Below are 25,153 nucleotides of genomic sequence, written 5' to 3'. Positions count from 1 at the left end.
CTTTGAACTGCAGCGGATTTTCTTAACCATGACTACATGCCTAGTTGCTGCCATGTGATTGGCTGATTAGAAATTTGGGTTAACAAGCACTTGGACAGTTGTACCTCATAAAGTGGCCAGTAAGTGTAATCCAGCACTTTGGTAGTTGTTATAATTCAGCAATATTATGATTAAAACCAGACTATGGAGCGAAAGGAGTTTAATTTAAACAGAGGACTTCTGTAAGATGTTTATTTACATTTTTAAATGTATATTTATCATGGATGGCAGTGTTAAGATGGGACAGTCTAATAATCTCCTGGGTCTACAACTTCTCTTTTCCAAGCCAATTGCATTTGGGTGGTTTCAAAGATCAGGTTTCTTGTATGTTTTACTGATAATGGAATAATCAGTGCTGCAAACCAGATAAAAATGAAGTCTATCCTCTCAGGCGTCTAATCCGAACATTTATCTTCACTCAAGTTAATTTCATTGCTTTCTCCCACTTTTATCTTTCTCTTTAACCGAGCTATAAGCCACAAATAAATGTTTCCTTTCCAACAGAAAAGGCACAAAATGAGAATAAAACCGTTTGCTTTCATGTTTGTGTCTTTCATGGTTTGGCAAAGGAATGTGTCTGCAGCTGTCAGTGGTTAAGCTACTGAGTGAGGGAAATGCCCTGTTTTTCTTTTGCGTCGTTAAAACCCCATTATTGTTTTCATTCCAATTAGTTTTTGTGCGGCAGCTCTTTGTTTGCTGAATGTAACCCACGACACTAAAAACAGAACCACTGAAGGTGAGCGGGTCATCGATGTTCTGAGGACAGATGTCCATTCACACATTTTAACTGTGAGGAACACTGCATTACATAGAGCTGCACCTCCCCTCTCTGACCAACAGGGGGCAGACTAGCCAAAAACACAGCAGTCACAAGATGTGTTGGTCGGATTTATGAGTAAACACCATTATTTACAGCTTTTTAAGATTCTGTTTGAGGGAAATGAATATAAATAAAACATAAAGTCCAAGTACACAAACATAAAGTGAATACTCTTTGGTGTTTTTTAGAACCTTAAACATTTTCAGATTCTCTGACTGTCTTTCTAAAATTTTCAGTCTTTTTATGGAAACCATTTAAAATTGGACAAACTTGTCTTTCTTTTTAATAACTGCATTAATACTCAAAATTTGAAATATATTTATATTATTAATTTTTTATATATTAGAAGGTGTTCATTTCGACCAATTATTATGGTGCCAGATTTCTGGAGTCTAATTAACACCATCTCATTCACACAGAGAAGTGAAATGCACATCAACAGCTGCTGATAGCACACAGGCTCTATAATTGTTTCAATCTTTACAAAGGCACTAATTGGTTTGTCATCAAGACTCATGAATCCTCAGCCAATAAGAGATTTTAATTAACATTCCAGACGTCTGACTGAGTACCACTGCAAACTCAGTTTTTGTTCCACTTTGTTTGCCTCAAGATTAGAAGGAGTTACAATCCTGACACTGAAAATATTCATGGAGCTGCAAATAGTGGCCCAAACCACCCACCTGTTGATGCAGAATGACTGCAGGATATGCATGCTGCTCCCTTTGCCAGATCAAAGCGGAGAAATCCAGGATTCCAGCTGCGTCTGCTGCTGTTCCAGCCTTTTTCAGAGGACAACTTTTAATCCAGACTTTTTTCTTGTCGCCTGAAAACGCCTTCTCTCCCACAGACCGAGCGAAGCTCAGGCGAGATGAGCTGCAGCCATCAGCTGAGCAGGAGTGGCGACAGCAGACTGGCTGCCGGGAGGAGCTGCCATTCTGTTTATTGGCCTCTCTCCCTCCCTTTCAGCTGCTCTGGTCCAGCCTCTTTCTCTCTTCATGTTTAGTCTTTCACTTAGTAACACTTTCATCACACCTTCGTCAACCGTGGTCCACCTCTCCCGTCTCGATTTGTCTTATTGTCCAATGGACAATCGATCTTTCTCCATTTTTCCCGTCATGCTTCTCTTTCATGCGTTTAGCTCTCTTTTCATCTCCTCTCCCGAGGGGGAAACGAAGCCCTTCCCTCCATATAAACTCACTTAAGCTTTAATGTTGACTTCATTACGTAACAGCCGAGTGGTGCAGTCTGCCCAGCAAAGCCGAGCGGAGTCTTCTGAGGACACGGCGAGCCTGCATATCCCATTAATTGAATTAGACCGCTCTATGATCTCGTTTCAGCTGCAAAAGGGCAGCAAGCGGAGCTGGACGAAAACACTGCACAGACCCGGCCGTGAAAGCAAAAATGCAAACGAAATCACGTTTAAAGACCACAAATGTCTATTTTTCACCAAGTGCTGTTAGCATTGCAGTTGCTGATCGTCAAGATGTGATTCTACTCACTTTGAAGAACAAACTCCAACAACGAAGGATAGATTCTGAGCCAGAAAAAATAATGTGCATTTTATTTGGATGACAAATGAAATTACCCACTGCCTCCAGTTGCTTTGCATGATAATTTACTCGAAAATGTATTTGTGGTGGAACTGAAGGGACACGAGGACATAACAATGTCCTTGATGGAAGTGCGGCACGAAAGCAGAATCACCATCTTTTCTTTTCTTTTGAACAAGAACATTCGTAGTCATCTCAAGTGTCATTTCTCCTTGGACTTGAAAACTTGCCAATGTCACCCCTTTGTCAGGCTCTGGTCACGTCACAACAGTTTTAGCAACACCTCAAGGTAAATTCCACAGCTGCAGCGCCATGACGGATGCTTCTCTGACTGAAGAGCAGGAAGCAGCCATGAAAAGAGTCGTTTTGTCTCTAAAAACAAGCGTGCTGATCCTCTAAATGCTGTGGCAGTCCAGTGTACGGATGCAACAGTTCAGTGTCATGCCTGGATCTCATGGCTGCTGTTAGACACACTAAGTATCCAGGGTGATGTCAGACTTTAATCTGTCCTGTCACGCCTGGTCAAGCAGAAAAATGAAAAAGCCTCTCTGGCTTTGGTAAGTTTGGACAATGTTCTTGGCACATTTAGAAAATGTAAGTCTATTTTTATTCATGTTAGCTAGACCTTTAAAGTCCCACTCTGATCATCTTTTAATTTATTGTAAAATAGTTTCCAGGTAATTATGGTTCTGCCATTTTTTAGCCAAAATCCAAAAACCTGTCATTTTCTAGGACATAGTTTCTCAGTTGTGGGCGTGACTGTCGATGCTGAGCGACCCGACCCCACTTCCCTTCACCCCTGTGTTTACACGCTCTCCCACTAGCTTACAGCCCATCACACCCCCTGCAGCATCAGAGCTATCCATCCGTACAGTTTGGATCCAGATTCCAGCTTTGAATTTATACATTTATGAGAATTTGAAGTTGGAAAAATACCAGAAATAATTACTGAGGGTCAAAGTTAAATGTGTGCTGAACACATCTGTATACTTGAATTTGTCTACAGTATATATGACTAATTTATACACAAGAAGAGTGTTCTATCCCTGTCTATAAAAGAAATATTCTCTGTAGGACAAATATGTTCTTGTGTGTATCTTATATGCTGTTACCTGCTGAAATATTCAGTTCTTTCATTGTAAATCTGACATCAGAGGAGCCGGTGCCTCACCAGCCATCAACCTCACCGCACGTCACTGACTAACAGCGTTACCAGTTAAGTAACGGAGTAATTTAACTAAGTTGGTAAATGGCGTATACTTAGGGGAGCCAGTTTAGCTCGTGCTGGTTTGCGGCGCCTTCCGTCCGTGAAACCCGGGTTCGACTCCAGGCTGCTCCCTGTTCCCTTCTCTACCTCTGCCGGTTCCAAGCCCGGTTAGAGAAGGTTGCGTCAGGAAGGGCATCCGGCGTAAAACATTGCCAAATTTACCATGCGACTTGTTCGCTGTGGCGACCCCTGATGGGAGAAGCCGAAAGTGGAAGAGGTAAATGGCGTATACTTATATATCGCTTTTCTACCTTCTTCGAAGGCCCAAGACGCTTTAGAGTCCCAGTCTGTTCACCCATTCACACACACATTCACACACTGATGGTGGCTCCGCTGCTGAACACTGGCGCCACTCTTTAACCATTGTGGGGTTAAGCGTCTCGCCCAAGAACAGTTTGATTCATGGGCAGGCAAGGCGTGAATCAAACCTGAAAGCTTCAGACCGCCCAACTGCTGCACCAGGGAGACCCTGAGACACAGGCTGTAGGTGGTGATATTTTTAACCGTAGTACAACATTTTCTAAACATTATTCTTGCTCTTGATGTATTTATTTGCCCTGGTGGCCCTTAGCACAGGGGTGAGAGCAGTTGCCTGAAAGAACCGAACAGGGGAGGATGGGCAGTAACACCAAGACATCATTAGAAATACATGTAGCTCTTCAGACTCTCCAGCTGCATTCAACTCCAATATTTGGATCTTCCTTGTCCTCTGAACCTGATTTCAGTTGGCCTATCCAGTAGCAGAAGCATTCTTTCACACATACTAATGAATGACCCCACGTCCTTTCATGTCCACATGTGCGTACAATCATCCACACTGCATCTTTAAATATCTGTGAACGAATGAGTTCAGCATGGTTTGGTTCTGTGGTGGGATGCAAACTCTGCAACAAGTCAGCCAGCTGTCAGTGGCTAATAACAAAGTGGCAGTGATTAGGAATGACAGCAACTCAGTGGGTCACGTAAACTGACAGGGCAGGTCAGAGGATTCTGAGGCTCATAGAATGCAGAGGTCGGCAACTTTCTGCACTACAGACCTCCAAACTTCATGTTCCCTCAGATAAGCTCAAGATCAGAGCGAATAGCTTCGTGACTGGAGCATCTTATGGTCAAGCCGTTGCATCCGGGCCAGAACTGACACAGCAATACTGTTGGCATCAAGTCCCTTCATGCTAAGGCTTTAAAGTCTTGATTGTACAGAGAAGCGTTTCAGGAAGTGTTTGAAATGTCCTTATAAGACCAAGCCCCCCCCATCTAACGCTGCTGGATTCAAGGCCAACAGTAAATGTTGCAGTTCCTCAAAAGACCACTGGAGGCTACACAAGGCAGCTACTTCCCATTGATTCCAATGTAAAAGAAAAATGGTCAAATTTGACCAAAAAATTCAACATATCCTTCTGGATACCGACAATGCAAATTTGTGCTGAGTAGAGAACATTTCTAAACCTGAAAATCTCCCAATCACAAGATATTTACTGAATGAACTCCTTTTGGAATCTACAGAGGACATTTGGGGCTTTTTAATAGGAAGGTGGACAAAAACAAATTGACTGGACTCAGTGGAATATTTACAGCCTGATTTAAATTTGTTGATGTTTATCCTTTTTTATTATTCGTCACAACTCAGACTAAACCATTTTAATATTATTAGAACTGAAATTTGTCAACATTTAGGGGAGTGTTTCTTTGATTGACAGGTATAGATCCACCATCTTATTTTAAAAAAGTCAATAATTCACCATTTATTTTTTAATCCACTGCACAACTGAGTCATTTATTTTAATAAGATAGTTTATCTTATTTTTGGTTTTAGGTTTTAGTTTAAATTTATAAAGTTCCCATGTATTGTTTTTTATTTATTTATAAATGTTTATGATTTTCTGCATGTCTTTATTTAATGCTAACCCCAGGACGAGTAGTCTTACCTTTAGTTAAAACTAATGGGGACCCGTAAAAAAAATAAATACATAACTAAATAAGTAGGTACTCTTGACCAAAATCTTTGTCATTCCCAGTTGGCCTGTTACTCTGTGTGAGTTCTTTATTTTTGAACATGAATGTTTACTTGTGGCAATAAACCTGACAGTTCGGGCTCCAGTCATCACTGTGCCACCCCCCATGTTGTACAGTCAGAGATTTAGGTTTGGGTAAATACTTCACAGAGGAAAAATAAGTGATGCTCATGAATCCAAATCAAATCTAAAGTCTTTGATCATAAGATTAGGTCAAGTTCAAGTCATAAACTGTTATTTTGGTGCCTCAAATCAGCCAGTTAGTTAAAAAAAAGCAAAAATTAGATCTGCACGATGATTATTATAACAACAACCAAAGCAAGTATAGATACTCTGATGTGCGTTGATGTCTACTGAAGGGAAATCTTGCAACTTAATTCAAAGACTTTTGGCACCTCAGTAATATTTTCAAATTAACGTCTTTAAATATTTTAGGGTACAACAAATTAGTTTCTTTAGATTTTGTGCAATGCAGTGTTTTAACATATAGCTGACTTGTGCAACCCAAACAACGTGAAACAAAACACCAGCAACAAACCCCATCCTATCCCAGAGTTTATTCTAATTTAATGCAAGTGAGGGAGGGGGCAGTGGAGATTATGTTCAGGGGGCTTAATCATTTTCATTCCGAGGTTATTATTGAATACAGATATTTGTTTTATATTTAATGCAACCTTTAAATAGTTCTTTTTTTAACAGTGATGTTTGTTGACGTTTGCACTTTTTAAACATGAAATGCTGTAATTTTCAAAAATTGTTGACAATTTCTGGACATTGGCTGCAAATTTGATTTGCCATGTGTGTGCATGCCATTGTCAAGATGTGTGTGCATTCACACATATGTATCTGTGGCGTGGAGGGAGCTGGATTAGGAGCAGTGAGCACAGATGGCGCCAGAGAAAGCAAAGGACAGCTCAGGACGCCTCAGTGACTGACATCAGCAAGGGATTTTAGCTGCGAGATAAAGCACATGTGAGGTTCCCACATAGTGTCAGTGAGCATGCACGTGTTCTGGTGAAAGCTGCCTCATGCTTTGACCCCTCCCCACTGTGATTTCTGTGTCTGACAGCATCCCTGATGCAGCTACCGGAGTGCAGGCAGGCAGTCAGACAGCCTGGAGTTGTTGTGCTAAAACAGGCTTTGTGTTGTTGTGTGTGTGTGTTTGTCCTTTTAAACTGTGAAGCCTGAACATCTCAGTTGGCTTTCAGTGCTACTCACTGAACATCGAAATAAAAAATTTGTCACACTGATGTGCCTGTGCACAACTGTGTAAATACTGCACAGCTTTAGAGACACACTCTGAGGAAATTTTGGTTTGTAGTATTTTGAACATGATTTTATGGCATTCTTCTGATGATTGAGGACATATAAAGAGAACATTAATTTTAAAACTGCATTTCTGAGTATTTCTTTATTTAAATCCTGTGAATCAGGAGCGGATGAAAAAATGCAATTTGAAAAAGATCTTATTTGTTATGTAGAAAATATGCTGGGCAGGCCACAAGCTCCCTGATCTGAACTCTAAACAAAGGGGACGGGAACGGGGTCGGGGTTGCTCAGTGCCAACAGTCCCGCCCACAATCCAAAGATGGATTTCTAATGATTTCCTGCCGCTCTGCAGAAACAATGTCCTAAAAACCACCTTTTTTTTTAACCTTTCTTTTTTCTTTAGCTAAAAACTGCATCGTCATAAAATACCACTGGGATAACTTTAAACATAAGTCTAAGGCTGATCTGAGTCTCTGCTCTTTGCAGATGATGTTGTCCTGTTGGCTTCATTGTGCCAGAACCTCCAGCATGCACTGGGGTGGTTTGTGACTGAGTGTGAAGCGGCTGGATGAGGGTCGGCACTCCTGAGTCCAGGGTCATGGTTCTTGACCTGAGAAAAGTAGTCTGCCCTCTCTGGGTGAGTGGAGTGTTCCTGCCCCAGGTGGAGGAGTCTAAATATCTTGGGGTCGTGTTCACGTGTTAGGGAATATCGTAGCATGAGATTGACAGGCGGATTGGAGCAGTGTCCACCGTTATGCAGTCGCTGTACCGGTCCATTGTGGTGAAGATAAAACTGAGACGGAAAGCAAAGCTCTCAATTTACCATGGAGGGTGGCTGGGCGCTCCCTTAGAAGGAAGCTTGGTCACCAGGAGAAAGCTCAGTGTAGAGCGGCTGCTCCTTCACATCAACCATCTGGTTCGGATGGTTCCTGGACGCCTCCCTGGGGAGTTGTTCCAAGCATGTTTGACTGGGCGGAGGCTCCGGGGGAAGACCCAGGACTCGCCTGAGAATGTCTTGGGAACCCTAATATACTGTATTACCTATTATATGACCCTACATATTCCCGTTGGTACACTAAAAAACAATGTATATATTTGATAAGAGTTATTTCATGAACTCTTTTCCTACTTGGAAGTCAAACGACTCGATCTCTGAGGCCCCGCCTTTCGCTTCTTGTGGGTGCCGCCCATTTCCACCGCACCACGTTTAAAACCTAAATCGAACAAGTGTTCCCCGGCCATCGCTACACTGGCTCTACAATACAAACACCACAGACACCAGGCGTGTGCACGAGTTTGCACGACCCATAGGAGGGTGGGGGCGTTTTAAAGGAGCCAGACCACTATTATGGGGACCCTTGGCTCTGTGGAGAAAGTGTGTGTGTGTGTGTGTTAGCCTGGGGGCGGTGCTGGCAGTGCAGACTCTTCCTGGAAGGGGCTGTCCCGCACTTGCCCATGTCACAATGTGACGACCCACTTGTTTTTATAGATTGGGAGGGGCCGGTGCTCAGAGGGCAGGTTATTATAGGAATACTCAGAAATGCGTGAATAGATCAAAATACCACTTTGGGGTTGTTTATAGTGGAGAATGAATATTATTAAACACTTAAAAGCTCAAAAACGTTGATTTTTGAACCCTTTAAAAGGGTTTCACTTTATATTTTAAACAAGGGCGCTGGATTCCTGAATTATCAATAATCCTAAATCCTTTTAAAACTTTTGTCTTTTTTTTCAAAAAGCAGCGGGGAAAAACAGAGTATGAAGGCAGTAGCTCTATCAGACTTTCTTTAAACACCCCAAACAGTTCAAGCTTCCATAAGTAAATCCTGAAAATAGGACAAATACAATTATACAATCATTTTTCCACTGAGATTTTAACTCTGAGCACATGTGCTGAAGTAATGAGATTACTGGCAGGAAATCTCAATTTCTGTGCACATAGCTGGAGTGGAAACATGTAGTGGAGTCCCTGAAAATGCTCCATTTGTTCCACGTACTACAGTTAGGAAACCAGTTTTCTGTTTTTCTTTAGTGCCATTTAAGCTTTTGTTGGGTTTTTTGGACCATTCATTTTTCAATGCAGCTGTCTGCGGGCGAAACATGGGCAACCCTGTACAGGGCAAGCAGGGGGTCCACACCAGATTTTTATACTGCCCCCTCTTCCACAGCTAGTTTGTGCTTGCAGACCAGATATGAAGAAATCTGCAGCAGAAGCTGGCTAAACACTCAGGTTTTAACTTCAGGTTGTGCTGCATTGAAGCCAGAGGAAAAGTGCTTTGTGATCTCTGGGCACAGAGACTGTCTTAGTCTCTAGTTTGACGGGACGTCCACAAGTTTAGTTTTGGGTCAGCAGCTTTGTGAGATGCTGTCCTCTGGGACATCTCAAAGTTTTAGTCACTCATCTAAGCTATGCAGATCTGCTGTCCAAATGGCAGAGGTAAACTCTTTGTGACATCTTGAGAGTCTAAGTCTAAAAATGGAGTACAGTCACTTTAAAAAGAAGGTATAGTATGAGGCCAGAACAGTCTACTCTAGTCCCCTTCAATGTAAGGAAATCATTAAAATTAGGAAAAGTGGTTCCTGATAGGTGAGCGTAACCTTAACTCACTAGGCTGTGTTGTCATTGCTCCAGAAAGGCTTCCTGTGCGGTAAAACCAATCAAGATGACCAAAAGATCTGCACTGATCTTTACATAAGTATGGAAGTTGTTTATTTGTGTTCTATCATGGGACAGCCTTCGAGTCATTTGGCCAGGCTTCAGTTCTCACTAAACTAGGCCATCCATTCTGGTTTGCTGTTATTGACCCAATAAATTATCACAGAGGGGAAAAAAATCTGATTTTGGTATTGATATACTCACCCTAAGGGCTGCAACTACAGACCTTTTACCTGCTTGATCTAAAGTAATATGTTCAAAACTGTAGCATTGTCAGACACTTTCCAAATGCATTATTTCTAGTGGTGTAAATAATTTACAGTCAGTACCTACAGTTCACTTCATTCACTCTGGTTTACTTAGTTTTCTGAACTCTCTTTACACATAATATTCAAAAGTTCATGAAAAATTCAAGCAAAACCGTTGACTTTTAAAATAAAGGGTGTGAATTTTTCTATGTTGGGTTAAAACATCCAGAAAAGAAAAAGTGAAGAGTTGTCTCAGTTGTACAAAGAAAATTAATGGACAGTAAAACACAGTAGTCCATGGACCATAATGTTCGCAGATGACATTGTGATCTGTGAAAATATGTGGAGAAAAATCTAGAGACATAGACATAGAGTACACATAGAGTATCTGTTTGTAAATGAGAAGCTCCAGAGGAACGGTGAGGTTACAGAGTGCAAAGATGGAGTAAGTGGAGGACTTTAAGTTCTTAGAGTCAACAAAGAATGTTGAATGAAAGAGGTGGACAGGCATCTGCAAGCAGGTTGGGACAGGTGAAGAAAGGTTTGAGGTGAGATCTGTGATTTAAGAGAGCCTTTCCATCAAGAAGGAAAGGAAAGGTGAAGAAGACTGTGGTTGGAACAGCCATGTTCTCTGATGCAGAGTCAGAAGGCAGAGCTGGAGGCAAGACAGATAAAGATGCTGAGGTTCTCTTTGGGACCAGGATGGATCACGAATAAGTCCATCAGAGGAACAGATCATGGTAGATCAATGCAGGGAAGCAGGTGGAGATGTCTGAGGAGGAACAGTTAAAAGGATGCTGAGGTTGGAGCTACCAGGAAAGAGAGGAAGACCAAAGAGAAGTGTCATGGAGGTAGAGGAGGAGGACGGGAAGGTGGTTGATGTGAGTCAGGAGCTTTTTTAAACAATTAAATTCAGTCAGTGCAATTGTTTCTTTGTGAAGAAACTCGGAGTGCCACAATTCTCGGTTAAAAACTGAATCGCATGTCACATCACTGAACTAAATTGTCTGGAAAGTTAACCGCCGCCTCCCTACTCCACACGTTTGCATTATGTTTACATTGAAAGTGTCAAACCCATATGTTGTGACAGATTTGATATATTTGATATTATATCATTTCAACAGGATTATTATAAACCAACTCAAAGGGTTCTCTCTATTGTAACTTGCTTATTAGCAAATAAAAAAAAACATTTTTTCTGAACTTGTTTTGTATTACAAAAATCAAATCATTACGTAAATAACAGAAAACAACCCAGTCAGTCTGTTTTGGATAAAACTGGTAAAAATATGGAAGTTCTGTCAAAGGAACAGGACCTCTATTGTACCCAATAAATCAACTACTAGATGGTTTATTTTAATCCAGATCTTTGAAATTTCCACGAACCGACACATTTTCTGACAAACCCAGTAAAGACAGCAAACTAAGTCTGCCGAAGCAAAATCTCTTCAGGATACAAACCCAGCTGTGGGTGTTTTGGTTTGTGGCTCGCTGTGAATCTGCTGGACAAATGGGGAAGTTAGAGTTTTATTACTCTAAATCATTGCTTTCCTGATAGTGCTATCGCAGTATTCATTGTTTGGCTCCAAGGCAGGAAACAGAGCACTTCCAAAGGAAAATGGTTTTCACTCTAAATCTTCAATCAAGGCATGAACAATAAATCTCCAGCCTGTCTTTTTCTCATCTTTGCTGTTTCCTCATCAAAATCTGAGCTTTATTATGTCTTGTGTTATTTCATGGTTTGACCTGTTGCATCTAATAAAAAACAATCCAGTTTAATTTACAATAAAGCTTGAGCTTAAGTAAGATGAAAACCAAGAAAATGAAAGAAACATTTAAAAAACCTTTTACAATCCCTTAAGGTTCTGGAATACTCTTTTCATAATTACAATGTTTCAGAGCAGTTCTAAAGGCCCACTCAGATTTAAACATGTTCTTGTAGCATCATTCGGATAATGGAAGACATACATGAAGAGAATTAAGATGAAAACTGAGTATTTCTTTTTTAAATCGTTTCAACGCGACACAGGTTTTTTGAATTTGGCTCTTAATGGCGTAATCGTATTTAACAGAACCACTGGGAAGGCTTTGAAAATCAATGAACAGATGATCGAAGGGGCAGATTTTTGAGAAAATCAAAGCAGGACATTTTTCATGAGAAAGGACTGACTAAAAAAAAGGTGCATAAGACATGATGGACTGAAACTTGATTGTCATTGTTTTCCCAGGAGGACTTTCTTAAGAATTAAGCTTAGAGGCAGCAGGAGCTCACACTGGAGCCAGGGTGACATTTACAGGAAAATTCAAAACTGAAAAGATCAAGCTAAAAGTCAAACCCGATAATATTAAGTAGAAGCTGAAGCGGCTTATGCAGAAGTTTGGTTCTTGACGCGGTAGAAGACATTTAAATTCCTCCTATTTTGAACAGGATGTCTTTTTGCTACCTGAAGAAACACCATGAAAATAGAATGAAGGAAAAACCTTACCAGTCATTTTCCACATTACCCTTTGCAAAAAAAAAGAGAGGAAATGACCCCAATGCTATGTGGACTGGCGTGGCCTAAATAGAGAAACTGCTCATAAAAGGATCATGGCAGATAAATCCAAGCCGACAGACTATGACAATCAAAAATTCTCCTCATAAACAAACCATCAGCTCTAAAGAACTGAAAGTTGCTACAGTTGGGGTTAGGGTTGTTGTCGTGAGACGGCCCAAACGTTTGTGGGCGTCTCCTTGTGCGGGCTAAGTCAATCTTGTTTTTTGGTGCATCCCATCAAAACTGTGGATAAAATCGAGACAGTGGTAAAAAACTGGTTTTGACCGTTGGTGTACAGGACGTACAGGTGAGAGTGGGAGTATATTTCCACCAGTAAACCAAAAGCTTTGCCTCAGCTCTTTCTTGACGATATTTAAACAGCATTTGCTGCTGCATCCATCCACCTGTCAGGTGGAGGATAAACCCATAAGGCTCTCACTGGTAAATGCTGTGCAAAGATCTTCCTGGTGAATGTGAATACTAACAACCAGCACAAGCTACAGTGAAAAATGCATGCCATTTTGCATGACCAGAGCCACATGTCAAAGGTTTCTGACATATTCGACATCGAAGGATCAGGAGTTGCATAAACTCAAAACCTGTGCAGGAAGGGTGGAGCTGAAGAGCTCATGGGGTCATAGCTGTATCAATTGATGCAAAAACACCACTTGGTACCTCATGTTATCTCAAGTGAGTAATATGAATTTGCTGACAGGTCCGAATGATTCCACATCATGATTGACTGAACACATAAAACAGGCCGGGTTGTGGATCTTCAGGACCAGGGTTGGCCAGCACTGGTCCAGGTGTTCTGCTGATTTCAGAAGAGGGGACCTCAAGGGGTTCAAAAGCAAAATGACGGTAGGATGAAAGAAGTAAAGTCCTTACTGATGGATGCATTCCAGTGAATTATACACCAAAGGCATTGGAGACTTCCATGCTAAGTAATAAAGCACCAATATGAAAATCATATTTAAGTGAAAAGGGAGATGCAGCCTTATGGACGCTGCAAAGGGTGTTCGACTACAACTCTTCAGTCAGAGTACAGTGCTGGATCGGAACCCAGACAATATCTTCAGACAGTACACCAAACAGATGTTTTTTACTCCATCAAAGATGTTTGCTGTTGCAAGGGCCTCAAAATCACCAAACATGCAGCAAAAATACAGCTGTTCACCTTTTGCGATCTAGCGGCGTAATGCTGAATGACTTTTTTCTTCCTTTTTTTGTCTTTGTCTTCTTCATCCTGATTGGCTTTAGGCTATTGTTACTTCATTTCTCTGTGCTTTGCGCTGTGTTTACAGAATGAATCCAGTTTGTCAAATTTAAATAAATCGTCATCGTTAGCAGGATTCTGTTTTCATCCTATGATACTGGACACATTTTTCTAAGAAGGTTTTAACTTTAAAGCTTAAACAAGAAAGAAAAGTGTATAAATGTTCATGCCTGTCTAAAAAAGAAGTTTGAATAATGTAATGAGGAGTTTTACAGCTTTAAAACATCTATAATAATCATAAAACATAAAGTTGACAAAGGCTGCTTTGCAGATTTCCCCCTTTGCAAGTTATTTTTAGAAGGTAACTCCCAAGATAAACGAGGGATCACTACACAAGCAGCCCGGTTACCTAAGTCATCATAATCTCCAGATGTGGCCTCATTGGCTACGTTCACACTGCAGGGCTTAATGCTCAATTCGGATATTTTGAAAAAATCCGAATTGTTTGCTAGACCGTTCACATTTCCAAGTAAATCCAAACTTTTGTGATCTCCAGTGTGACCGTGACACGACCCAAACGAGACCCGCATGCGCAGAAGCCAGAAGAATACCAACGGTGAACGACGTCACTCGTTGTTTGCGGAGCCAACGTTAACAATGGATGTCAACAACAGTGTTGTCAAAAGCGGAGCTCTTTTTGTAATATTAAATTTATTTTCACAAAGGAGCAGCACAATTACAATCTTCTCATTTTAAGAAGGCATTGGAGTCGGGATCGTCTGTACCCACTGTAGTGGAAGAGGAATGTGTATGTGTTGAGGCCGCGCCCCCGCGTGTGTGTGTGTGACTCTTTATTAACCCGTTCTGGAGAATCTACTGGTCAGAACAGGGAGGAGGAGGAGGATCGCCTCAGGTCCCCCACGCTTCTGAGCACGGTCGGAAAGGGGAGAAAGAAAAAAAAGTTATCGCGGGAAAGGTTCAACACCACACTCTGCCATTTATCTGGAAATTTTTTCAAAAACCGCCCAGTTGCGATCAGAGCCCTGGAGTTTGGCTTGAAAAGAGCGATCACCCCAAATATTAATCCAATCAGTGACCTGCTTCCCTTCCACTGACTGGTCTCAGCAGCATCGTCCGCCGTGGTTGATATTTACGTTCTCGTTCCCGCCTACTTCAACGCAAAATGATGACGTTTGTTGCGTGTCGATGACGTACAGTTCGGAATTTACGTTCTCGTTCCCGCCTACTTCAACGCAAAATGATGACGTTTGTTGCGTGTCGATGACGTAGAGTTCGGAATCAAGTCGCCTGGCCGGTCAGACGGCGGTCGCAATTGAAAAGAACGGCTGCAATTCGGAATCAGGACGGCAAACCCACGGGGCCTGGGTCGCAATTGAAAAGATCGGATCTGTGTCATTCAGACTGTCATGAAAAGATCGGAATTGGGCCGCTTAGGGGCAAAAAATTCGGAATTGGGTCGTTTCAGCCTGCAGTGTGAACGTAGCCATTGTCAACATCCTGTGGGTATCAGAAGCTGATTCTGCCAGTAAGTCTTTCCAAGTTCCACCAGAAGACGTCTAATTTTCAGTTTAAGGATGATGATGCTCCACCACATGGTGCCAGAATTGTCACAGCCAGGAAGTGGAAGTGGCCTCATATGGTTTGGCCAGCAATGACCTCTGATCTGAACCCCATAGAGCAGGTCTGGGACCAGCTAAAGAAGGGACTGGATAATTGGACCTGGCAGAACCGCATGTAGCGCTTATGGAGGAGTGGACTGCCTCAGAACGTCATGAGTCCAGTGAGGAGCAGAAGACGCCGCTGTCAAGCTGTCATTGCAGCAAATGGAGGAGAAACCTGCTTTTGACATTCATTCATTCATTTTCTTAACCGTTTTATCCCTTTCTGGGTCACGGGGCTGCTGGAGCCTATCCCGGCCACTTGTGGGCGAAGGCAGGGGGGACACCCTGAACAAGTCGCCAGTTTGTTGCAGGGTAGAATGTCCTCACTCACACACCCATTCACTCCCGCACTCACACCTATGGTCAATTTAGAGTTGCCAATTAACCTATGAAGCATGTTTTTGGACGGTGGGAGGAAGCCAGAGACCCCGGAGAGAACCCACGCACACACGGGGAGAACATGCAAACTCCACACAGAAAGGTCCCCCACTGATGTTCTGTTTTTCACGTCCCCCAGCTGGGACTTGAACCGGGGGCCTTCTTGCTGTGAGGCAAGAGCGCTAACCACTGCGCCACCGTGCAGCCCACTGCTTTTGACATGATCATGGTTTTTACTTTTTTGGGTCTATCCGTCTTCATCTTTGGGGTTAAAAAATGTCATCGTATTGAAAAATCTCATCAAAAACTTTAGATTTGTCACATTTCTATTCACAGAAAACTGAGAAGATAAGCTTAAAGCTTTTTATCCAAATATTTTTCAAGTGTCACTTTTGCAGGCCAACAAAATGTTGGCCTGCACTTCATTTTTATCTTTGTTTCATAAACAAAGTCCTTCAGAGCCGTGGTGCAACCATCCTCTCATGCCTCACCTAATTCATTTCAGATCTCCCTTCATGTTCACATTAGAGTTGGACACACAAACACAGAAGCGGACGACACGTCTGTCTTCTCACCCTTTTTCATCCCCCTCAGATGAGTAGCTGTCCTGCTTGTTGAACATTGGCTCCATTCAGCCTCAGTCCTGTCCAGGGGCCAGTCTCAGGACAAGAAGGCGGTCCCTGATGCGTCAGCCGGCTCAGCATCTGCTGGCAGCATCTTCAGCAGCCAATCATCCGTGTGTGTGCTTGACCTGAATGGAAGGAGCATGTTGGCAAGGACGGCGAGCTGCATGGAGAGAGGACAAGCAGACACGTCAACAACCAAACCACAGGCTGACCTCATAGTTTCTTGCTCATGTTATTGGTCAAAAAGGACAAATCACAATACTACCACCAGCTAGAAACCAATCTTTTGTTAAATAAATACAACAATTTGAGGTCATCATTGGTCAAATGTTGCATAAAGTATAAAATTTCCAAAAACATTTTTCAGTGAAAGCAGAAGTCGAAATTTGAGCAAAAAGTACAAAAAAAGCCAAAATAGGGGAGAAGATTGTAAATATTAATCAACATTTCAATTAAAGAGGTTATAAACGACAGATATTAAGGAACAATGTGAAATGTTGAAGTTGAGGTTCTACTCTTTCAAATGGCTTCCATTGATGTGGTCACAGAAAAATAAAGGTGCTGGAATCAACTGGTCATGCTGTCGTCACGTGCACCCCTATGGGTGTTGGGGTTTTTGGGTTGTCCAGCCTCAGGGAGGGTTGTAGAGAGCAGTGACCGCATCTTAAAGAGAGCGCGGGTGTGTCCAACAGATCACTTGCGGCTCTCGTACGGCCACCTCAAGGGACGTCATGAAAATGGAAAGTACCATTTTTGTGCGTGTGGCACGTTTTTCATGAAGCTTTTACAAGGATAATGTCTATGCATGCACTTCTGATGTATCGGTAGTGTTGACGCATGGCATCCTTTACACCAAATTCTAGTCCAGGAGTGGGACAATCCAGGCCTCGAAGGCCGGTGTCCTACATGTTTTTCAACCAACCTGCCATTGAAGGTCCTTATTGGCTAAACACACCTGATCCAGATAATCAGCAGCAGATGAAGCGGAGGATTTCTGGAAAACCAGCAGGAGGCCGGCCCTCAATGCCTGGATTTGGACACCCCTGCTTTATGTACTGGTTCGTAACAGGGCGTGTGCAAATGCTCCGGGCAGGAGGTGTGCTGGTGTTATGCAAGCAGCAGTAGGATGCTCCAATTTTCCATATTTCTAACAGTCCTGCTACACTCAAGGAGCAAGCAACAGCCGCGTTCCTTGCGTTGTACGCTTACTTATCTTTATGTTTTGTTTAAGTGTTCACTACGACCTGCTCAGGACACCCATAAAAGAAAATGTGCATTTTTGCCACATTGGCTCAATGAGTGGTAAATAATCCCAAACTTTTGAGTGTTTCATCTGTGTGTCACCTACAGGGTTTCCTAGTTTTTTACCCGGCGACAGCCCGTATCCACTCGTAAAGGCAGATGTGCCTTTACTGAGACTGACTCCTTTAAATGACATTAAGAGGGAAAAACTATTCAAAGTGGTCCAAACAGCCTTTGAAGAAGAACCAACAACTCCTTACAAAAAATTCAAAATAAAAAAATAACTCCACAAGGGCTAACATTGTGAAATTTTTTGAGCCATAATGACATTAGCATGTAAACTCTTTGTGGCTCACAGATAATGTCAGCAAAGTAACAGAATCAGTTCCACAAACTAGTTTAGGAAACCTAATCTAGTGCCAGAGGGCGGTAAATGATAGAGTGATGCTACGTGTTCTGTTCACGAACAAGACGGAAAGTTCAAAAGTGGCTTTGCAGACAGCAGAGCAGTGCGTCAGACACACTGTCATCACTGAATTTGAATTAAAAAAGGGTTTGTTGGCATAAATCCCAACTTTCTGAAAGCAACCATCATCCCCAACACCTCAGAGTGACAGAGGGAGCTGCCTGTCTGTTCCAGCTCACAGCAGGGCTTCATGATCGAGGGTTGGTTGTAGACGTGTTTACAAATGCTGACCTATGGGTCAAGCAAAAAAAAAGACATGGAATCTAGGGACTGACTAGAGTAACCTTTAACCATGAATGAGTGTCTAGACCAATACTTTGTGTCTCAAATGGAAAATAGAAGAGGCTCCCCGACTTTTACAATGAGACCTTTGTGGTTTTGCTGTTGCCGTGCCTCTATTAAAGGACACAGTCCCCAGCTAAATCTTATTTTCTGTAAGCTACTTAGAAATGTCCTGAGAGGAATTTGAACCATTTTCTGCTAATTTCTTGTTTTCTTTTCCCTGTTTTTCTCCATATTAAATTTCAAATAACATTATAATAAAGGAGATGAAAAAATAAGAAAACCACAAGTTTTTTTTTCAGAAAGCCTCTTAAACGCACATATGCCGAAACTGTTTAAATAATGTTTTCATCTTCTGGTTAGGACTATGTTCAAAATGAATTGATCAATAATAAATTATTATTATTATTATTATTTTTTTTTGTCAAATTCATTATTTTTGTTTTCAGTAATTTCTTTTATGTTTTCAGGCCAAAAAAACAACGTTTAAGTAGTTTTTATTGTAAGAATCAATGAAAGTTCTGCTTTTGTTCAGTTTAAATCTTTAGTCATGAAAATGTGTTTTTTATAACCCAAGAAGATTGGTTATCAACAAAAATTTGAAAAATGTATGATACTCATGTTGTGTTATTCATTCATTCATTCATTCATTCATTCATTCCTTCCTTCCTTCCTTCCTTCCTTCCTTCCTTCATTCACACACTGATGGCGGCTTAGCTGCCATGAGGTTTCAACCTGTGTCCACCAAGGACCATGATGAGTTCAGTGTCTTGCCTAAGGACACTTCAACAAGATGGGATTTTCCAATCAGAGATCGACGGGTATACCGCTGCACCACAGACACAAATTCAATAGGAACTTAACCTGAATTTAACCCAGCAGGGTCACATTTTGCACAAGTGGCCAAATGTTTTTTTGTAGCAGATTATCTAATTATTCATCTGTTTTAATCTTGCATTAATACATAATTGACTGAAGCAATAAAGCCCTGCTGTCTGCTCTCATTTGATGTGCAACTCCAGTTTTCACACAGCAACCGGAGGGCGCCGGTGCAAACCACGGAGCCACCGGACATGAAACGTCCTCAGCTGACCTCTCTGCTGCAGAGCTTGGTCTATAGAGGTCATTCTCATAACAAGTGCAACCGAGATCACAACGACAGCTCCCTGAAAGACCGGGCAGAGAGCCAAGACGACCGTTACTGCCCAACACTTCTACGCTTCTGCTGCTTTGCTTACTGTCAGCCACAACAATGGGAGCTCTGTCGACTGTTGCATGGACCAATTTGATCCAACTTTTGACGGAGAGCCAAATGGGAAAATATGGAATCGAATCGAAGCTCACAGCTCAAAACATTTCACTACATATACTTCAATAAGGCTGGAACATTCAAAAAATCATTTTTCTTCATCTCGTCTAAATGAAGCTGCGACTATGAGAAGGAGTTTTACCCCCAAAACGTAGTTTCTGTTCATTTGAACCAGCAAACTAACAAAGAGCATCTCCTTCTGTCCAAACAGTTACAACTAGCTTAAGGAAAGTTTTGGGATAATGTGCACATATACATACATGTATATGTATATATATATACACACATGTATATATATATATACTGTAAACATGTACCATTTATGCGCGTCTATTTTGGTTTATATATGTACTTATTTGTTTATTCAACTATTTTAATTTTACTTTTACTCCTTTTACATTTTAGTTGTAACTCCAGTGTTTTCCTCAGAGGGATCCTCCACATCAGTGACCCCCGGGGTCGCTGCAATGGGATCTCCCAGGTCTGGATCGCAGTGTATCCTGTGGACTTGAGTGGGGAGTCACTGATGTGGACATGTCCCTGGAATATTGTTTCCCCACTTCAGTAGAAAGACAGATTTCTACGTAACATAATTTTATCATTTTTTATCATGGTGTGTGTGTGGGGGGGGGGGGTCATTTTGTGAGTTTTTTCTTTTGGTTTTAAAAATTGATTATGTTTTATGTGAAGCACTTAGGGGTAGCAGGAGTTGGAAAAGTGGGGCAGCAGTCCAAGCAAAGATGCCATGACTCCCCTCTCCCCGGCCACTTCCTCCAGCTCCTCTGGGGGACTCTGAGACGTCCGCAGGCCAGACGAATGACTTAGTCTCTGTCATGACTCTAGCGAGGCTAACAGACCCAGACGCTGGAACCCGGAAGGAGGACAGGAGATGAGTGAAAGTAAGTAATGGATTTAATGTTACAGGGAAATGAGCAGTCCTGTTGTGGCAGGGGATGGTGAGACTGACGACCCGTCGGCGATCCGGAAGAAGAGACTAAGAATCCTGTGACGGCTCCGGGCGGACCTTGGACGAGGCGGGTGATTCGGCTGTGGCCTGTGGCGTGGCTGGAGGTTCGGCTGTGGCTTGAGCTGAGGCCTGGAGTTCAGACGGCGCGCTGGAAGGAGGTAGGTTCTCTGGGGGTATCCTCCGCTTGGGTGGAAGTTGATTCGAGCGTCCACTCGTGGGCTTAGATGATCCTGAAGACAAGGCAAAGGTTCGTGAAGCAAGAGCAAAAAACATAGAGCGAGAAACTATGATGACCAGACTAAGCACCATCAGGGGCAACGAACTGGCGTTGAATTCTGGTCCTGGCACTCCTTAAGAAAGACTGGCGGGTGATGAGATGAGTGGACGCAGCTGGGAGCAATCAGAGGCCAAGCAGAGAGGAGAGGGGGAGGAGTCTGCCAGAGGCACCATGACAGTACCCCCCCCTCAACGACCGCCTCCAGGCGGTCCAGGACGGCGATCAGGATGAGCCCGGAAAAAATCCTCAATGAGGGACGGGTCCAGAATGAGAGAGCGGGATATCCATGATCGCTCCTCAGGACCGTAACCCTCCCAATCAACCAGGAACTGGTGCCCGCGACCCCGCCGCCGGATGTCCAGGACGCGGCTGACAGTGTAGGCAGGGCCGCCGTCGATGACCCGGGCGGGCGTTGGGGAAGCGGACGGCGGGCTTGATTTGTGAAACGTGAAACGAGGGGTGTACCTTGAGGGCTCGTGGGAGGCGTAAACGGACACAGGTAGGATTGATAATCCTCTCAATCCTGTAAGGACCGATGAAGCGAGGAGCCAGTTTCCGGGAGGTGGCCTGGATGGGGATATTGCGGTCAGAGAGCCATACCTTCTGTCCGGGCTGATAAACGGGTCCCACCACCCTGTGACGATTGGCGATGCGGCAGTTGCTCTCCTTGGTGCGGAGGAGAGCATCTGTGGTCTGGCGCCAGACTCGTTGACAACGCTGGAGATGTTGTTGGACCGAGGGCACCGCCAAATCGAATTCCTGGGACGGAAACAGAGGTGGTGAGTACCTGGGAGCAGCTTCAAACGGTGACACCCCAGTAGCAGAAGATGCGTGAGTATTTTGGACGTGTTCGATCCACACTATATACTGGGACCAGTCCCCGTTGTTTTGTGCCGCCAGGCAGAGCAAGGCTGCCTCCAGTTCCTGGTTGGCCCTCTCTGCCTGACCGTTGGACTGGGGGTGATAGCCAGAAGTGAGACTGACCGTGGCCCCCAGGGCGGAGCAAAAAGCCTTCCAGACTTGGGAGACAAACTGGGGACCACGGTCCGACACAACGTCCAAGGGGATGCCATGGTGACGGAACACCTGGTTTACCAGAACCTGAGTGGTTTCAGTGGCGGAAGGTAACTGGGCTAGAGGGACGAAATGAGCCATCTTGGAGAAACGGTCAATGATGGTGAGTAGGGCTGCACGATATGAGGAAAACTTGCGATATGCGATATTAATGATCAATATTGCGATAACGATAAATTTGCGGTAAATAAACAAATAGAAAAATAAACAAAAACATCATTCCCATTTCATTGCAATAGTTTAAAAATTATACTCCAAAAATGACCCTCATCGACATGGGGGACAAACGTCAGGGTGGCTAACCCTGGTCCTCAAGAGCCTCAACCCTGTCTGTTTTCCAATTCTCCCTAGACTGCTCGATAATGATAACCAAAATCCGGTGTGTTCAGTCAATCAGGATGTGAAATCACTTGAGTCAGCCAATCAACAGCAAGCTGGTTAAGGAGAGCTGGAAAACAGGCAGGGTTGAGGCTCTTCAGGACCAGGGTTAACATAATAGGCCTCCATCTGATTGGTCAACAATGGGAAGGCGTCCATCTGATTGGTCAAAGCATAAAGGGATTTATTTGATTTGTTAAATGCTTCAAGCTGCTAGAAGATTGTTTTAACACATTTTGGGTTTGCGATTTATTGCGATATTCGCCGTCTTTTGCGATATGCATATTGCAGAGCTGGATATTGCGATAACGATAAATTTGCGGTATATTGTGCAGGCCTAATGGTGAGTATGACGGTGTTGCCCTGTGAGGGAGGCAACTTGGTGACAAAGTCCAAGGCGATGTGAGAAGTGGGGTGAGAAGTGGTTGTAACAGACCAACTGGAGCAGAATTGGAGGTCTTGGAGCGGGCGTAGGTGGTACACGCCGCCACATATTCGCGGACGTCCTTATCCATAGAAGGCCAATAGAACCTCCTACGGAGGAGATGGAGAGTGCGCTGGACGCCGCCATGGCAGGACAGCCGGGAGGAATGACCCCAGGAGATGACGTCCGCCCTGAGGGAGGTGGGAACATAAAGAGTGCCTTGAGGACATGGGGCATGACCAGGTTCTTCACCTTGGGCTTGGAGAACTCGATTTTCGATGTCCCAGGTGAGAGCCCCGATTATGCACGTGGAGGGGACTATGGTGTTGGTGATGGTGTTTTCTGTGGTGCTGTACTTGCGGGATAATGTGTCTGGTTTGAAGTTCCGGGTTCCTGGACGGTAGGTGATGGTGAACCGGAACCTGTCAAAAAACAGACACCACCGGGCCTGGCGGGAGTTGAGTCTCTTGGCGGTCCTAAGGTATGCGAGATTTTTATGGTCTGTCCAGACGATAAACGGGTGCTCAGCCCCCTCCAGCCAGTGCCGCCACTCCTCCAGGGCCAATTTTATAGCCAGAAGTTCACGATTTCCCACGTCGTAGTTTTGTTCTGCCGTCGATAGCTTCTTAGAAAAGAAAGCACAGGGTTTGAGTTTTCCAGACGTGAGTTCCTTCTGGGACAGGACGGCGCCGGCCCCCGAATCCGAGGCGTCGACTTCCACGATGAATTGTCGTGAGGGATCTGGCTGAATGAGAATGGGAGCTGTGACAAATAGTTTTTTTAGACGGTCAAAGGCCTGTTGGGCTTCTTGGGTCCATTGAAATTTTTGATGGGTGGATATGAGGCCAGTGAGGGGAGCAGCAATGCTACTATAGTTGCGGATAAAGCGTCTATAGAAATTAGCGAAACCCAGAAATTGTTGGAGTTTCTTGCGGTTGATAGGGGGTTCCCAGGTGGACACTGCCTCGATTTTGGAGGGATCTGCTTCAATGATATAGCCCAAGAACTGCACTGAATCGACATGAAATTCGCATTTCTCCGCCTTAACAAACAGCTGGTTTTCTAAGAGACGAGTGAGGACTTGACGGAAGTGTTGTTCATGCTGGGTGAGATTGTCAGAGTAAACGAGGATATCATCCAGATATACGAAAACGAAGCGTTTAAGAAAATCCCTGAGGACGTCGTTGACCAGCCTTTGAAAGACTGCTGGGGCATTAGTCAACCCAAAAGGCATAACCAGATATTCGTAATGCCCTAGGGGTGTATTGAAAGCGGTCTTCCATTCATCCCCCTCCTTGACCCGAAACAGATGGTAGGCATTACGAAGGTCCAGTTTCGAGAAAACGTGAGCTCCTTGGACGGAGTCAAAAACAGAGGAGATTAGAGGCAGAGAATATTTATCCTTTATAGTAATTAGGTTGAGTTCCCGGTAGTCAATGCAGGGGCGAAGAGATTTATCTTTCTTTTCAACAAAGAAAAAACCGGCCCCAACAGGGGATGACGAGGGACGAATGTGACCCAGGGCTAACGCTTCCTGAATATAGCTTTCCATCGATATTTTCTCTGGCCCAGATAGATTGTAAAGGTGACCCTTAGGTAGCGTAGAACCTGGTAGCAGATTGATTTCGCAATCATAGGGGCGATGGGGAGGTAGGGCGCTAGCCTTAGATTTGCAAAAAACATCACGGAGATCATGATAACATGAGGGGATCTTATCCAGATTTATTTTACTGGGAGAGTCAACAGCGTGATGAAGCGTGGAAGGTAAAGCAGACGAGAGACAGTTAGCAGAACAATAAGGGCTCCAGTTAATGATGTGTCCCAAACTCCAGTTAAATTGCGGGTTATGCAGCTTTAACCAAGAGTAACCTAGTACTATGGGGGTGTGAGTAGATTGAGTAATGAAAAATTGTATTACTTCCCTGTGGTTGCCAGAGGTGAGCAGTTGTACTGGTTTGGTTCGGTGCGTAATCCTGGAGAGGTGCTGTCCTCCTAAGCCTGAGGCCTCGACAGGAGCTTCCAAAAGTTCTATGGGTAAACCAAGTTTAGATACCAGTCCATGATCAATCAGACTCTGTTCTGCTCCTGAGTCAATAAGGGCCCTAGAAGCATGAGTTTGATTTATCCAGCATAATCTGACAGGAATGTACAGGAAGCTTTGCTTCTCCTGAGAGTTGACGTTGCCCCCCCGCGACCTGTCCCTTAGCGGGGGCATCGGAAGTTTAAACGCAGAGCGCACTGTGAAACAATTCGGCTGTGGCCTGTGGCGTGGCTGGAGGTTCGGCTGTGGCTTGAGCTGAGGCCTGGAGTTCAGACGGCGCGCTGGAAGGAGGTAGGTTCTCTGGGGGTATCCTCCGCTTGGGTGGAAGTTGATTCGAGCGTCCACTCGTGGGCTTAGATGATCCTGAAGACAAGGCAAAGGTTCGTGAGG

At 43.7% G+C, this 25,153-nt stretch overlaps 1 protein-coding gene across 11 annotated transcripts in view; it reads right to left on the bottom strand.

Annotated features, from left to right (window-relative positions):
• The window catches only part of LOC101167294 (thyroid hormone receptor alpha), a 166,322-nt gene that overhangs the window by 21,067 nt on the left and 120,102 nt on the right, over positions 1 to 25,153 (bottom strand). For 5 of the 11 annotated variants that reach the window (XM_078951110.1, XM_078951109.1, XM_078951107.1 and 2 more), the window contains one exon: positions 20,497 to 25,126. In XM_078951110.1, coding sequence (XP_078807236.1) covers positions 22,466 to 24,937 — 2,472 coding nt within the window. In that variant the 5' untranslated portion in view covers positions 24,938 to 25,126 and the 3' untranslated portion in view covers positions 20,497 to 22,465. Of the gene's footprint in view, positions 1 to 1,542; positions 2,029 to 16,252; positions 16,464 to 20,496; positions 25,127 to 25,153 lie in introns of those variants that run through there. The other 6 variants (XM_078951113.1, XM_078951114.1, XM_023957804.2 and 3 more) reach the window with 4 other exon arrangements.

Source organism: Oryzias latipes, chromosome 8, assembly GCF_053564925.1.
Source record: "Oryzias latipes strain Hd-rR chromosome 8, Olatipes_Hd-rR_3.1".
Taxonomy (NCBI): Eukaryota; Metazoa; Chordata; class Actinopteri; order Beloniformes; family Adrianichthyidae; genus Oryzias; species Oryzias latipes.
Note: the sequence above shows the minus strand (reverse complement) of the source record. Positions and strands in the feature narration are given on the sequence as shown.